Source organism: Pan troglodytes, chromosome 5, assembly GCF_028858775.2.
Source record: "Pan troglodytes isolate AG18354 chromosome 5, NHGRI_mPanTro3-v2.0_pri, whole genome shotgun sequence".
In the NCBI taxonomy this organism is placed as follows: domain Eukaryota; kingdom Metazoa; phylum Chordata; class Mammalia; order Primates; family Hominidae; genus Pan; species Pan troglodytes.
This window is the reverse complement of record NC_072403.2, coordinates 133,112,151-133,127,228: the sequence shown is the minus strand read 5'-3', so window position 1 is coordinate 133,127,228 and position 15,078 is coordinate 133,112,151. Positions and strand designations below refer to the sequence as shown.

Here is a 15,078-nt window from a genome sequence, read left to right as displayed (position 1 = left end):
TTTTACCCAGCCTCCAAATTTCTCTATATTTTTTATTAGGTGAGTTTAGTTTTTTTTACATTTTTGAGATATTCATATGTTTGGGGTTATTTTCTTATTTTGTGTTTTGTAATTATATTTTCTTTGCTTCTTTCCTCTATTACTTTGTGTTAGATGGATAAAATTTTCATTATTCCTATTTTTTCCTTCTCTGCTGGTTTTGAATTTATAAGTTGTATTTCCATTTTTTAAAAAGTGGTTATTCCTAAGACATTAATGCATATATTTATATATATTTTCAAAGAAAGTAAAAAGTAATTAGGTATTTGTGTCATGTTTTCAAATGCAACATGGGTTTTAGCATACTTGGACTAAGCATTGATTCTCCAAACATCCATAATTCCCAGTCTTATAGTTATCTAGAATTTTAGTTTTATAAATATATGTTGATCTTTCTTATAGAAGTGTTCTGAGAAAAAATATCTTTCCCCAAAAGTAAAATAAATTAACACCTATGAAAATCGAAAAGAGATAATATCTATCACGTGCTTTTGAAAGCAGAAGACAGATACTTTATAATGAAAAGAAAGTACAGAAATAATGAGGTGTTGAGGTTTGGAGAATTCATGCACAGCAGAATTTTAATAGGAAAATAGAATGAAATTAGTGTGTGGATGAGAGAACCTGGGTATAATAAAAATGCTGACATATGCAGTTAACATTTTTTTCATTCAGTGAAGAGAAATTATAGGTATAGAAAATGTAAGAATAAAAGAATTCACTACCAAAGAAACCATGTTTTTATTTAATTTAAAACCTTTATTGATTAATTTGCAACCAATATGTACTGTGTAACTTTAATTGTAAACAGGGTTAAGCTCAGCTAAGACATACTCTTTGTTTTCAGTTTTTAGTATCTTAAAGAAAGCTCTACCTTTCTTTTACCTATTTCAGTATGGCTTGGGAAGATAATTTGTTAGATGATTTACTACATTTTGCTGCCACCCCCAAAGGATTACTACTTCTTCAAAGAACAGGTGCTATCAATGAATGTGTGACATTTATATTCAATCGATATGCAAAAAAATTACAGGTATGAATTACCATCTGCCAAAGGCAAAGGGAATTTTTGTGGTTTTAAAAGCCATTAAGAACATCATTCTGTTTTCTGTGTATGAAGAAGTTATTAAGCCTCTGTTAAAAGACCATATAGCATTGTAATAGTCAACTTGATTTTTTTTAAGGAAAACATTAGAGAGTTGATATTAGTGTCTGTGGCTGTATTTACAGAATTGCAAACAACCAGATGGAATTGAAGAATGCAGTTAATTATCGTATGTTTTATAATTATGATATCAAACATCTGGATGTAGTGAAACTGGGTGAATTTCCTAAGGAAATAAACCTATTGTGTCTAAATGTATATGTCAGTGAAGATCTAGGCCTCACATTTTAAAGGAAACAAAAATATTTGTAGAGGCATTCTATTATTCTACTATTAAATAAATTTACAATATAATTTAGTCTTTAACAGTCAAAGGTCAAAGGTCACTGAGTTGTAATCAGCTTTTTTTCTGTCATACTAAATATCCCTAGACTTTTGGGCTTTTTAAGATCTTAGGTATGATTTAAAAATATTTTTCAGAGTTTGTTTTTGCAGTTCTTACCATCTTGAAGGAATGTCTAGTTAGCATGCCATGTTTTGTTGCTTTTCATTGCTGTTCCTTATTTATGTTGTTAGGTCAGCAGGCATAAAAAATTTGGCTATGGAGTTTTGGTTACACGAGTGGCATCAACAGCAGCAGGTGGCATTGCACTAAAAAAGTCAGGTAAATGTTTTCTTTTCATTAGAATTATAATTATTTTAAAGATAAAATGAGCAAGCCAACTGAAAATTTAACTGGCACAATTAAGTATCAGGATATTTACTCTAAAATTCTTTTTACTAAGTTAGACCTTATGTAAAAGAAAGTTACAGGATTTTCTTTTTGTCTTTCTTTTTCCATGAAATTCCAATACGGTTTTGTGTTTCTGTGATATATATACAACCTTGTTCTGTTGCCTCGGACCAATGGCAAATAATGAACTCAGGAGAAACGTACTTAATGCTTTAAGAATCTTCCTTCATCTTATAAATCAGAAGAATATCATCTTCTCTCAGTACAGTCCCATCTGATAGGATTATCTAATGCTCATTGTCAGTGGCTTACATATGCTTCAAAATTTACACTCATTTACATAACATTTCCTAATTCCCTTTCTCCCTCTTTTCTTCTTGAAAGCATTTGTCTTACCACTTAGCTTTCACATTATCTTTGAAGTTGGCAGTTAAGTACATATTCTTCCCTGTCCATTTGATTTGTAAGAAGTTAAAACATTGGAAATTTAGTATGTCTTTTTTTTTTTTTTTTTTTTTTTTTTTGTGAGACAGAGTTTCACTTTTGTCACCCAGGCTGGAGTACAATGGCATAGTCTCAGCTCACTGCAACCTCCGCCTCCTGGGTTCAAGCAATTCTCCTGCTGAGTAGCTGAGATTACAGGAGGCCACCACCACGCCTGGCTAATTTTTGTATCTTTGGTAGAGATGGGGTTTCACCATGTTGGCCAGGCTGGTCTTGAACTCTGACCTCAGGTGATTCGCCCGCCTTGGCCTCCCAGAATGCTAGGATTACAAGTGTGAACCACCGCACTCGGCCAATATGTCTTATATTAAGGTTATCTGAGCTCTGAACAATATATAATCCCTGATAGAGATGCTATGACAATATTTTTTCAAGGCTTAGAGTTGAATTATAACATGAGTGATCACTACTGATTCTCTCTTTAAATACAAATATTTTTCCTATAGTATATTTTACATTTATTTTTTGGCTGAACTAATTTGGACTACTTGTATTATGAAACATGTTTCTTGGTAAAAAAAAAAAAAAAAAAAAAAAAAATTGTCCTAAACTGAACCACTAATTTTTTTCTTCTACTTAGAATAAAATTCATGTAGTGCAGTATTCAGAGCACATTAACTGAAGTATTTGGAGACTAGATTTAATCTCAGATCTCACGCTTGGTAAAATCATTAAGCTTCTGAGCATCAGAGTCTCAAACTTTTCATGAGAGGGGTAAGTGTAGTTTTCAAAAGACAGAAGGAGGAAGACTACAGTTTCTTGAGCTTCTCCAATGTCTTAGGTACTATATTAGGAACTTCACATGTATTGTCCTGTTGATACTTCATGGCAACCTTGGATTATGGCATCATTATTTCAATTTTCAAATGGGGGAACTAAGGCTCCAAGAAGTCACAGGATTTTTGCAAGGATGAATAGCTAATAAACTGGCATATTTGGAATTTAAACTCTAATATTCTTGATTTTAGAGCCCATATTTTTTTCTCTCATACCAGAAGACCCTTTCTGATCGAATATTGTTGTTATGAACTTACTTATTTTAGGATTCAATGTTGTGTTTGACACTTTTCCACATGATTTTTCTACTTGATTTTTTAATAGACTAATTTGAGAATCAGGTTTTATATTCATTTTCGTTTAGTTGTATAGTATGACTTGTAAGAATTTAAAGACTGGGTTGAAGCAAAAGTTGTATGAAATGCAGAATTCTTCTTAGTGTATGGAATTACAAAAAAAAATTAGTTATATTGGAATAAGGGAGCATACACTCTTTGGATGCCTACCTGGCCTCCTGTTACCTCTTTCTCTCCTCCCCTCACCTCTGAAAAACACAGCCTGATTTCAGACTGCCTTACTTTGCTGGCTGATTTGCAAAGCAAAGTATAAACCTTATTATGTTTCAGAAAACATGCTCAGAGAAGTTATAGGCCAAAGTGAAGAAGCTGGGACTCAAAATTCAGCAGTCTTCCAGGGAAATTGTCTCTCAGAATTTAGTTATTACAGAGTTTTATGATAATGAAGTATCATAAAACTATATTAACAATAGCAGATATAATTTCTACCAAGAAGAGATTATTTCTTATATAAGATGCAAGTATGTGTCTTCTGTCAGAGTAGACCAGATTCATCAGAGGGATCATCATATCTTTCCTTCATAATCCAAAGAAATATTATGCTATAAATGATTTGAAGTAATAATTCTTTTTAGGGTTTATTAATGAACTTATAACTGAATTATGGTCCAATCTGGAATATGGAAGAGATGATGTTAGGGTAACCCATCCCAGAACTACTCCAGTGGATCCTATTGACCGAAGCTGTCAAAAGGTAAGAAGTTATTTGACTAATAATACACAGATTTGAAAAGTATTTCACAGAAATGAATTCATTCATACTTTATCCATATTCAGTTACAACCAGCAGAGTTTTTAATATATTTATTTCTCCTCTTTTTAGTTTTCAAACTATTATTTTTATTTTCAAAATAAGTTTAGCAAATGATAGAAATCCCAGTGTTTGGTGGGAATAATATTTTGCAAGAATTATTTTCTTTTACGTTATGTCTATTAAAGTTTTTCTCCCTTAATGAAGAGTAATAATGTACCAGACATCTTACAAAAGAAAACAAATCATTGGAACAAAGAAAAACCAACCAACGAACCAATGAATATAAAAATCCAAGAAATGTTTTGCCCTATAGCTTGAATCTAATAGAAAATTGTCAGGAATATTTGAAGGAAGTACAGACAGAGAGAAGATGCTATCATTTAGAGTAAGGTCACAAAATTTTTAAAATTAGTCACCCAATGTTCTATCATAATTCAATGGCTTTTTACATTTAACATATTCTCCGAAGTTCACTAAAATGAAGTGACGATTCCTAACTTTGATTGTATGGTAGCTTAGACAATTTTTATTCAAAAGATGTCATAAGATTGCTTAAAAAGCAAAATACTCCAATGTTTCAGAAGTTTCTCTTTCTGGACTAGTTCACTCCCATAGAAAACACAAATTCTGGAAAAAATAAGTTAAAAATCAAGTAGCTAAAAGCATTGGAATGACCAAAAATAGGCAGAAAATAGAGGGAAGTTAATGTATGGATGAATAGAGTGGTATTTCTTGAGATTCTGGATTTAACAGATTTTTGCTTAAGGTAAAAAATTTGTGCTCCACTGATAGAAATCTAAAATGCTTGAAGAACCAGAATAGAAAGCTTAGGACTACACAGCAGGTGGAAAATTAAAGGGGGTCCCTGGAAAATAGACCCACAGAGGGGACACTCCAAACTCTGTGTATATACTTTGCCCAGAAATGTGACTAATCACTCAACTATGCCTGTGAACTGTAAAGAAATATCAGATGCTACCTATCATAGGTGTTAGAGAGTTCAGTTTGAATCTGGCCAATGTAACTGCTAAATTTATTTTTTAATGTACTCTTTGTCAGGGAGTATAATAGAATCCAGGATCTCTATGGCATATCTCACAATGTATGGGATACAATCCAAAGTCAGTAGACATATGAAGGAAAATGGAAATGTGATTCATTCTTGAGAAGAAGGCAACTAATACAGATTGATTGTGAAATGAAGAATTTAGGATTTTAAAGCAGTTATTATAAATAGAATATAAAGGAAAATATCCTTATAATGAATAAAAAAATTAGAAATCAGAGTAGAGAAATAAAACTATGTAAAAGAACCAGATAGCCATTCTAGAATTTAAAAAAATCTTACATGAAATAAAAATTTCTACATGGCCTTCACAGATTTAAACATAATAGAAGAAGTAGTGAACTTGAATCAGATCAATAGAAATTATACAGTCTGAAGAGCAGAGAATGAAATAAAAGAAAAACTTCAGTGATTTGTGAGACCATGTCAAAATGTTTAACCTGTATGTAATTGGAATATCAGAAATACATTTGACTAAATAATAGTGGAAAATCTTCAAATTTATTGACAAGTAGAAATTTATAGATGAAAAACTTAGTAAATTTCAAAGAGAATTTATGTAGAGAATGAAAATATAAAGGAAACTACACTAAGGCTCATCATAGACAAACTGCTAAAAACCAAAGATAAAGAGAAAATTTTGAAAGAAGCTTAAGAAAATCACATATTACATATAAGAGATTAGCAGAAAAATTTTTCATACCTCATTACAATAGTGGAAACCAGGAGGCAGTAGAGCATCTTAAATGTGCTAAATAGAAAAGGAAACAGAAGCAGTCAATTTAGAATTCTACATATAGTTAAAATATACTCCAATAATGAAAGTGAAAGAAATTTTAAAATAAACAAAGGCTAAGAAAATATTTGTCAGCAGACCTGCCTTTCAAATAATGATGAAGAAAATTCTTCATGTTGAAAGACAGTGCTACCAGATGGATAGCTGGATTTTCAGGATGGAAACAGGGAATTGCAAATAGGTAAGTGAGTATAGAAGCCTATTATTTTTCCTTTTAACTTATTTTAAATACATATGATTGGTTTTTTAAAACAAAATTATGATACATTGTGGGGTTTATTTTGTACTTAGAAATAAAATCATACATAGGATAGCTGTAGCATAAAGGACAGGGGAATTGTATAATGGTAAATCAATCTATATGGTTCAACTTCCTCACATTTTATATAAAATGGCACAATATTCCTAATCCCTTGGAAATATTTATAATTCAAATAGAAGGTTACAGGGATTTTATTCAATTTGTTTGACTTTGCAATAGAAATGTCAGTATAAACTAAGGATTTAAAAAAAAATATTTTGTATTCTGCTAATCTATATACAGAAAGACCTAGAAATGACAACTCATTGTAGTAAACAGCCCTAGAGTCCAGCTTCTAGTCTCTAAGTCTTATTCCCTAAGGGATTCTTTTTTCATTTATAATCTAATTTGGTCTTTTAAATTGTGGAAAACAGTTATGTAGTTTCAATATATAACTAGATACCTTCAGAAACTTATGTCCATTCTAGTCCCCATCCTTCATCTTCCCTCTGTGGCTTCTGTTAAACATGGTAGACAATTGCCCTATGCAGCTATACAAACTTGTATTAATTAAAATTAAAAATTCAGTTCCTTAATTATATTAGTCATAAGTGCTCAATAGCACATGTAGCTAGTGGTTACCATATTGTAAAATTCAGGTTATATAATATTTCTATCATTACAGAAAGTTCTATTGGACAGTACTTCCTTAGGAAAGCACTAAAAATTAGTGCAAAGAGGTATAGCTCATACATAAATTTTACAATTAAAAAAAAAACAACAAAAATAAAAACACAAACCAAACCCAGAATAAGGTGGGGAGGAAAGAATAAAAGAACAGGAAATGGATGGAAAAAAAGAAAACAAATAGGAAAATAGTAGCTCTAAATGCATCCATATCAATAATTACACTAAATGCAAATGAACTAAATATTCTAATTAAAATACAGATTTTCAGCGTGTATAAAAAAGGAAGATACAACTATGTGCCATCTTTAAGAAATTAACTTTAGGATTAAGATGGTGGATAGGAGGTAGGACTAGCTTGCAGCTCCTGCTCAGACAGACAGAACATTGTGTGGAGACTTACATCGTGAACTGTTGCTTCAAGAACTACCACAGGAACATACTAGGAAAGATGACAGAATCCACAGAACCTTTGAAGGAACTGGATCACTGCTGCAGGCTCACTGAGATGTGGAAAAACTGAGTCTGCTTGCTTTCTCAACAAAGAGGCTTGTGGTCTGGGTCAAGTTCTCCGCCCTGATCACCAGCTGCCTGGAAATAGACTTGGTGCTGTTGAGGGGCAAGTTAGGAGTGAGACCGGCATTTAGGACTGTCAGCTGCATGAGAGCATGGTGAGGCTGGTGACTGCCAGCTTTTCTCACTTGCCTGGTGATTTGTATGACTCAGGAGAGGCAGCCATAATCCCCCTGGAAATATAACTCCACTGGACTGGGAACCACTCACCCATCCCCCACAGCAGCCACAGCAAACCTCGCCCAAGGAGAGGCTGAGCTCAGACACGCCTCTCCCTACCCCCTCCTGGTGGTGTTTTTTTACCCTCCCTGGTAGCTGAAGACAAAGGTCATAATCTCTTGGGAACTCTATGGCCCTGCCCACTGCCTGAGAATCCTGAATGCTTAACCAGGTGTCCCTAGGGCAAGTTTGCATCCTCCCTACAGGATCACAGCTGATGCCCTCTTGAAAGTGCCACCTCCTGGCTGGAGGCCAAGCAACACAAAACCAGCACACTAAACAAAAACACAACCAAGGAGCCTCACAGAGTGACTCCCCTGCCACCTCCACCAGAGCAGGTACTGATATCCATAGCTGCAAGACCTGAAGACGGATCACATCACAAGACCCTTTGCAGGCACTCCCTACTACCAGCCCAGAGCCCGGTAGCTCTGCTGGATGGCTAGACCCAGAAGAGCAAAAACAATTACTATAGTTCAGCTCTCAGGAAGCCCCATTCCTAGGGGAAGGGGAGAACACTACATCAAGTAGTGTTGGGATAACAGAATCTGAACAGCAGCCCTTGAATCCCACATCTTCCCTCTGACGTAGTCTACTCAAATGAGAAGGAACCAGAAAACGATTCTGGTAATATGACAAAACAAGTTTCTTTAACACCCCCAAATGATCATACCAGCTCATCAGCAATAGATCCAAACCAAGACAAAATCTCTGAATTGCCAGAAAAAGAATTCAGAAGGTTGATTACTCAGCTAATCAAGGAGTCATCAGAGAAAGATGAAGTCCAACTTAAAGAAATAAAAAACATGATACAGGATATGAAAGGAAAATTCTTCAGTGAAATAGAGCGCACAAATTAAGAACAATCACAACTTCTGGAAATCAAGGATACACTTAGAGAAATGCAAAATGCACTGGAAAGTCTCAGTAATAGAATCGAACAAGCAGAAGAAAGAACTTCAGAGCTCAAAGACAAGGCTTTCACATTAACTCAACCCATCAAAGATAAAGAAAAAAAATTTTAAAAATGAACAAAGCCTCCAAGAGGCTTGGGACTATGCTAAATGTCTGAGCCTAAGAATAATTGGTGTTCCCTAGGAAGAAGAGAAATTTGAAAGTTTGGAAAACATATTTGAGGTAATAATAAAGGAAAACTAACCCCAGCCTTGCTAAGGATCTAGACATCCAAATACAAGAAACTGAAAGAACACCTGGGAAATTCATCGCAAAAAGATCATTGCCTAGGCATATGGTCATCAGGTTATCTAAAATCAAGATGAAGGAAAAAATCTTAAGAGCTGTGAAGCAAAAGCATTAGGTAACTTATAAAGGAAAACCTATCAGATTAACAACAGATTTCTCACCAGAAACCCTACAAGCTAGAAGGGATTGGGGTCCTATTTTTAGCCTCATTAAACAAAACAGTATCAGCCAGAATTTTTTATCCAGTAAAACTAGGCTTCATCAATGAAAGAAAGATACAGTCTTTTTCAGACAAACAACTGCTGAGAGAATTCACCACTACCAAGCCAGCACTATAAGAACTGCTAAAAGGAGCTCTAAATCTTGAAACAAATTCTCGAAATACACCAAAATAGAACATCCTTAAAGAATAAATCTCACAGCACCTATCTAACAAAAACACAATGACAAAAAAACCAAGGTATTCAGGGAACAAATAGCTTGATGAATAGAACAGTACCTCACGTCTCAATACTATCGTTGAATGTAAATGGCCTAAATGCTCCACTTAAAAGATACAGAATGGCAGAACGGATAAGAATTTACTAACCAAGGTACTGCTATCTTCAGGAGACTCACCTAACCCATAAGGACTCACATAAACTTAAGATAAAGGGGTGGAAAAAGATATTCCGTGCAGTGGACAATAAAAGTGAGCAGGAGTAGCTATTCTTATATCAGACAAAGCAAACTTTAAAGCAACAGCAGTTAAAAAGACAAAGGATATTATATAATGATAAAAAGACTAGTCCCACAGGAAAATATCAAAATCTTAAATATATAAGCACTTAGCACTGGAGCTCCCTAATTTATAAAGCAATTACTAGTAGACTTAAGAAATGAGATAGATGGCAACACAATAATAGTGTGGAACTTTAATACTCCATTGACAACACTAGACAGGTCATCAGGATAGAAAGTCAACAAAGAAGCAGTGAAGTTAAACTATATCGTAGAACAAATGGACTTAACAGATATTTACAGAACATTTTACCGAACAACTACAGAATATACATTCTTTCATCAACACATAGAACATCCTCCAAGATAGACCATATGAGAGGCCACAAAAACAAGTCTCAGTAAATTTAAGAAAATCAAAATTATATCAGGTACTCTCTCAGACCACAGTGGAATAAAATTGGATATTAACTTCAAAAGGAACCCTCAAAACCATGCAAATACATGGAAATTAAATAACCTGCTCCTGAGTGATCATTGGACCAACAATGATATCAAGATGGAAATTAAAAACATTTTTGAACAAATGATAATAGTGACAAAACCTCTGGATACAGCAAAAGTGGGGCTAAGAGGAAAGTTTATAGCATTAAATGCCTACATCAAAATGCCTGAAAGAGCACAAATATACAATCGAATGTCACAACTCATCGAACTAGAGAAACAAGAATAATCCAAAACCAAACCCAGCAGGAAAAAAGAAATAATGAACACCAAGCTGAGAATCAAATAAAAAATTCAACCTGGTTTACAATAGTTGCAAAAATAAATAAATAAATAAAATACTTAGGAACATACCTAACCAAAGACATGAAAGACCTCTACAGGGAAAACTACAAAACACTGCTGAAAGAAATCAGACAACACAAACAAATGGAAAGACATTTCATGTTCATGAATGGGTAGAATCAATATTGTGAAAATGGCTATACTTCCCAAAGCAATTTACAGATTCAATGCAATTCCTATCAAAATACCACCATAATACTTCACACAACTAGAACAAACAATCCTAAAATGTATATGGAGCCAACAAAGAGCCCGCATAGCCAAAGCAAGACTAAGCAAAAAGAACAAATCTGGAGGCATCACATTACCCAACTTCACATTATTTTACAAGGCTACAGTTAACAGAATGGCGTGGTACTGGTATAAAAATAGGCACACAGACCAAATGTTACAGAAATAGAGAACTCAGAAATAAAGCCAAATACAGCCAACTGATCTTTGACAAAGTAAACAAAAACATAAAGTGGTAAGTATACCCTATTCAAAAAATAGTGCTGGGCTAATTAGCAAGCCACATGTAGAAGAATGAAACTGGATCCTCATCTCTCACCTTATATAGAAAAATCAACTCTAGATCAATCAAACACTTAAATCTAAGATCTGAAACCATAAAGATTCCAGAAGATAACATCAGAAAAACCAAATCCTTCTAGACATTAGCTTAGGTAAAGACTTTATGACTAGGAATTCAAAAGCAAATGCAAGAAAAACAAAGATAAATAGATGGGACTTAATTAAATTAAAAAGCTTCTGCCCAGCAAAAGAAATAATCAGCAGAGTAAACAGACAACCCACAGAGTGGGAGAAAATCTTCACAATCTATACATCTGACAAAAGACTAATTTCCAGAATCTACAAAGAACTCAAACAAATCAGCAAGAAAAACACAAACAACCATGTCAAAAAGTGGGCTGAGGACGTGAATAGACAATTCTCAAAAGAAGATATACAAATGGCCAACAAGCACATGGAAAAATGTGCAATATCACTAATAGAGAAATCCATATCAAAACCACAATGTGATACCACCTTATTCCTGGAAGAATGGCCATAATCAAAAAATAAAAAAAAAATAGATGTTGGCGTGGATGCAGTGAAAAGGGAACACTTTTACACTGTCAGTGGGAATGTAAACTAGTATAACCACTATGGGAAACAGCGTGGAGATTCCTTAAAGAACTAAAAGTAGATCTACCATTTGATTCTGCAATCCCACTACTAGGTATCTACCCAGAAGAAAAGAAGTCATTATACAAAAAAGATACTTGCAAATGCATGTTCATAGCAGCACAATTTGCAATTGCAAAAATATGGAACTGCCCACATGCACATCAATCAATGAGTAAAGAAAATATGGTATATGTATACCATGGAATACTACTCAGCCATAAAAAGATCAGCCAGCTGATCTTTGACAAAGCAAACAAAAACATAAGGTGGGGGAAGCACACCCTATTCAAAAAATGGTGCTGGGATAATTAGCAAGCCACATGTAGAAGAATGAAACTGGATCTTCCTCTTTCACCTTATGCAAAAATCAACTCCAGCAACATCCAGGAACCTGGATGGAATTGGAGACTATTATTCTAAGTGAAATATTTAGGAATTGAAAACCAAACATTGTATGTTCTCACTCACATGTGTGAGCTAAGCTATGAGGACACCAAGGCATAAGAATGATACATCAGTCTTTGGGGACTCAGGGAAAAGGGTTGGGGATGGTGAGGGATAAGAGACTACACACTGGGTACAGGGTACACTACTCAGATGATGGGTGCACCAAAGTCTCAGCAATCACTACTAAGAGAACTTGTTCATGTAACCATACACTATCGGTTCCCCAAAAACCTATTGAAATAAAAATAAATGACTAGAAACACCATACAATCTGTTCCCCAAAAACCTATTGAAATAAAAATAAATTAAATAACTAAAAACACCGCACAAGTGGCAAATATATATACACACGTGTGTATATATACGTGTGTGTATATATGTATATATATATATCAGATATATACATATCAGATTTCAATAACATTTACCAGTAAAAAAGAAATTAACTTTTTTTTTTTGTGGACACAGTAAAATAAATATGTTCTGATTCACTTTAATTACAGGTGGCTTAACATCACCTAAGTTGCAGGTTGTTGATAACTGTCTGTACTGAACTATAATTAGAAACAAAATGAAATTACATTTTAGGTGGTAGGCAAATGTAGTTAACCAGTGTTAAAGATGATAATATATTTACCAATAACCTTTAGCATGTCAAACTGTGATAATTTATAAAAGTATATGGCAGAATGCTTAGCATATAGTAGGCACTCAATAAATGGTAGAAAGTATTATCAGCATCAGTATGTTTAATTAGTCATGATGCATAGTGTGGATATGAAAGCAAAACTATTAAATAGTATTTTTAAAAATTGGTTATGCTCAGAGGATGATCGAGAATCAATTGATTATCTTGAAACTTGTTTAATAAAATAACAGCATTTATTGTGCCTTTCCTGTATGAACTTGTTTTAGTCCATTTTCACTACTATGAAGAACTACCCGAGACTGGGTAATTTATAAAGAAAAGAGGTTTAATTGACTCATAGTTCCACATGTCTGGGGAGGCCTCAGGAAACTTACATTCAGGAAGGAAGGCGGAGGGGAAGCAAGGCACACATCTTACATGGCTGCTGGAGAGAGAGAGAGTGAAGGGGAACTGCCAAACACATTTAAACCATGAGATCTCAGGAGAACTCACTATCATGGGAACAGCATGGGGGAACTGCACCCATGATCCAATCAGCTCCCACCAGGTCCTTCCTTTGGCATGTAGGGATTACAATTTGAGATGAGATTTGGGTAGGGACAAAGAGCTAAACCATATCAGAACTCTACCACTGGGTAACCAAATAGTAGGTGAAGGTAGTGCCTCTTTTTCATGAATTATCCCAACTAATAATTTTTTTAAAATGATGGAAGTAGAACGTCATCATTTGCAGTCTGCGAGAATTAATTGAGTCACCTTAACATCATTAAAACAGAAATGGCTAAACATTATTAATGTGCCCTCTAATGAAAGAATAAACCACCACCTCTAGTCTTACCAAGGTATCTAATTTGATCAAGCCTTTAGATTCAGCTGCCAGTTTGCAGAATATGGAAACTGCATATATCCAAAGGATGGAAGAACAGGCTGAACTGCTCCCTGACTGTGCACTTCCAGAAATCCAGACTGGTGGAAACTTTACAGGTCAAATGGCCTGAGCTTGTCAACAGATGAAATGAAAAGAAAGGAGAGGGAGAAGATGAATGCCTGTAGATTAAAAGAAACTTTAAATGACATATCAAGTCTTGAAAATGGGAAGGACAAAATTATAGTGTCTAGATATGTACACCTGAGAAATAAAACCACAAGAAAACCTTTGAAAATGATTGTTGTAAAGGTCAGGATACTGGGTGTTGTGGAGGGAGGGCAGGCGAGGTAATTGTAGGCACAGAGAAGGCTCTCTGGGGCAGGTGGCAGAGTTCTAGAAGAAGTTCACTTTAAAGATAAAGATAAGTTGGATGGAAAAAATATGTACAAAGAAGCAGTAAACATTAGAAAACTGACACGGCCACATTTAGTGTCAGAGATAAAGTAAAGGAAAAACTATCAGATTAAGAGACACATTTTATAATGATAATATGAATATGGTCAATACACCAGAAAGACATAATCATAAATCAGTATGATCCTAATAAAATATCTAAAATATATGTAGTATTAAAATAGAATTTAAGGAAGAAATAGGCAAATCTGCAATCAGAGTTGAAGATTTTAACATTTCTGTTAGCAACTGATAGAACAGATCAAGAGCTCTCTGTTAGGAATTACATGATATGAATACCACTATTAACCATTTGATATTTGTAGAATATTATACTCGGTGACTGCAGAATACGCATTCTCTTCAAGAACACATGGCATGTCCTCAAAGATAGACCATGTTGGGCTACATGCAAGTCTAAATAAATTTAAGATAATTGGAATAATATGAAGTACATTCTATAACCACAATGAAATTAATTAAAAATCAAGAACTAGAAACTAGAAAAAAAGATACTTGGAAATTAAGCCACATACTTACAAATAACTTGTAGCTCAAAGAAGTCACAAGGGAAATTAGGAAATATTTCAAACTGGATGCAAATAAAAATACATCAGAATTTGTGGTTATAGTTGAAGCAGTGCTAAGAGAGATATTTTTAACTTTAATATTTGTATTAGAAAATAAGAAGGATCTAAAATTACTGACTCAAGTTTCTACTCAAAGGGAGTAGAAAAAGAAGAGCAAATTACAGCCAAAACCAATACAACAAGGGAAATAATAAACATTAGAGCAGAAATCAATGAAACAGAACAAACTAAAGAGAAATAACAAATCCAAATGTGATTTTTGGAAATGATTATTAAAGG

General features: G+C 34.1%; 1 protein-coding gene across 6 annotated transcripts in view; it reads left to right on the top strand.

Moving 5' to 3' along the window:
• The window catches only part of TBC1D32 (TBC1 domain family member 32), a 251,985-nt gene that overhangs the window by 94,513 nt on the left and 142,394 nt on the right, over positions 1-15,078 (top strand). For all 6 annotated transcript variants that reach the window (XM_009451911.5, XM_063813400.1, XM_016956235.4 and 3 more), the window contains 3 exons: positions 934-1,072; positions 1,721-1,808; positions 4,090-4,208. In XM_009451911.5, coding sequence (XP_009450186.3) covers positions 934-1,072; positions 1,721-1,808; positions 4,090-4,208 — 346 coding nt within the window. The remainder of the gene's footprint in view (positions 1-933; positions 1,073-1,720; positions 1,809-4,089; positions 4,209-15,078) is intronic.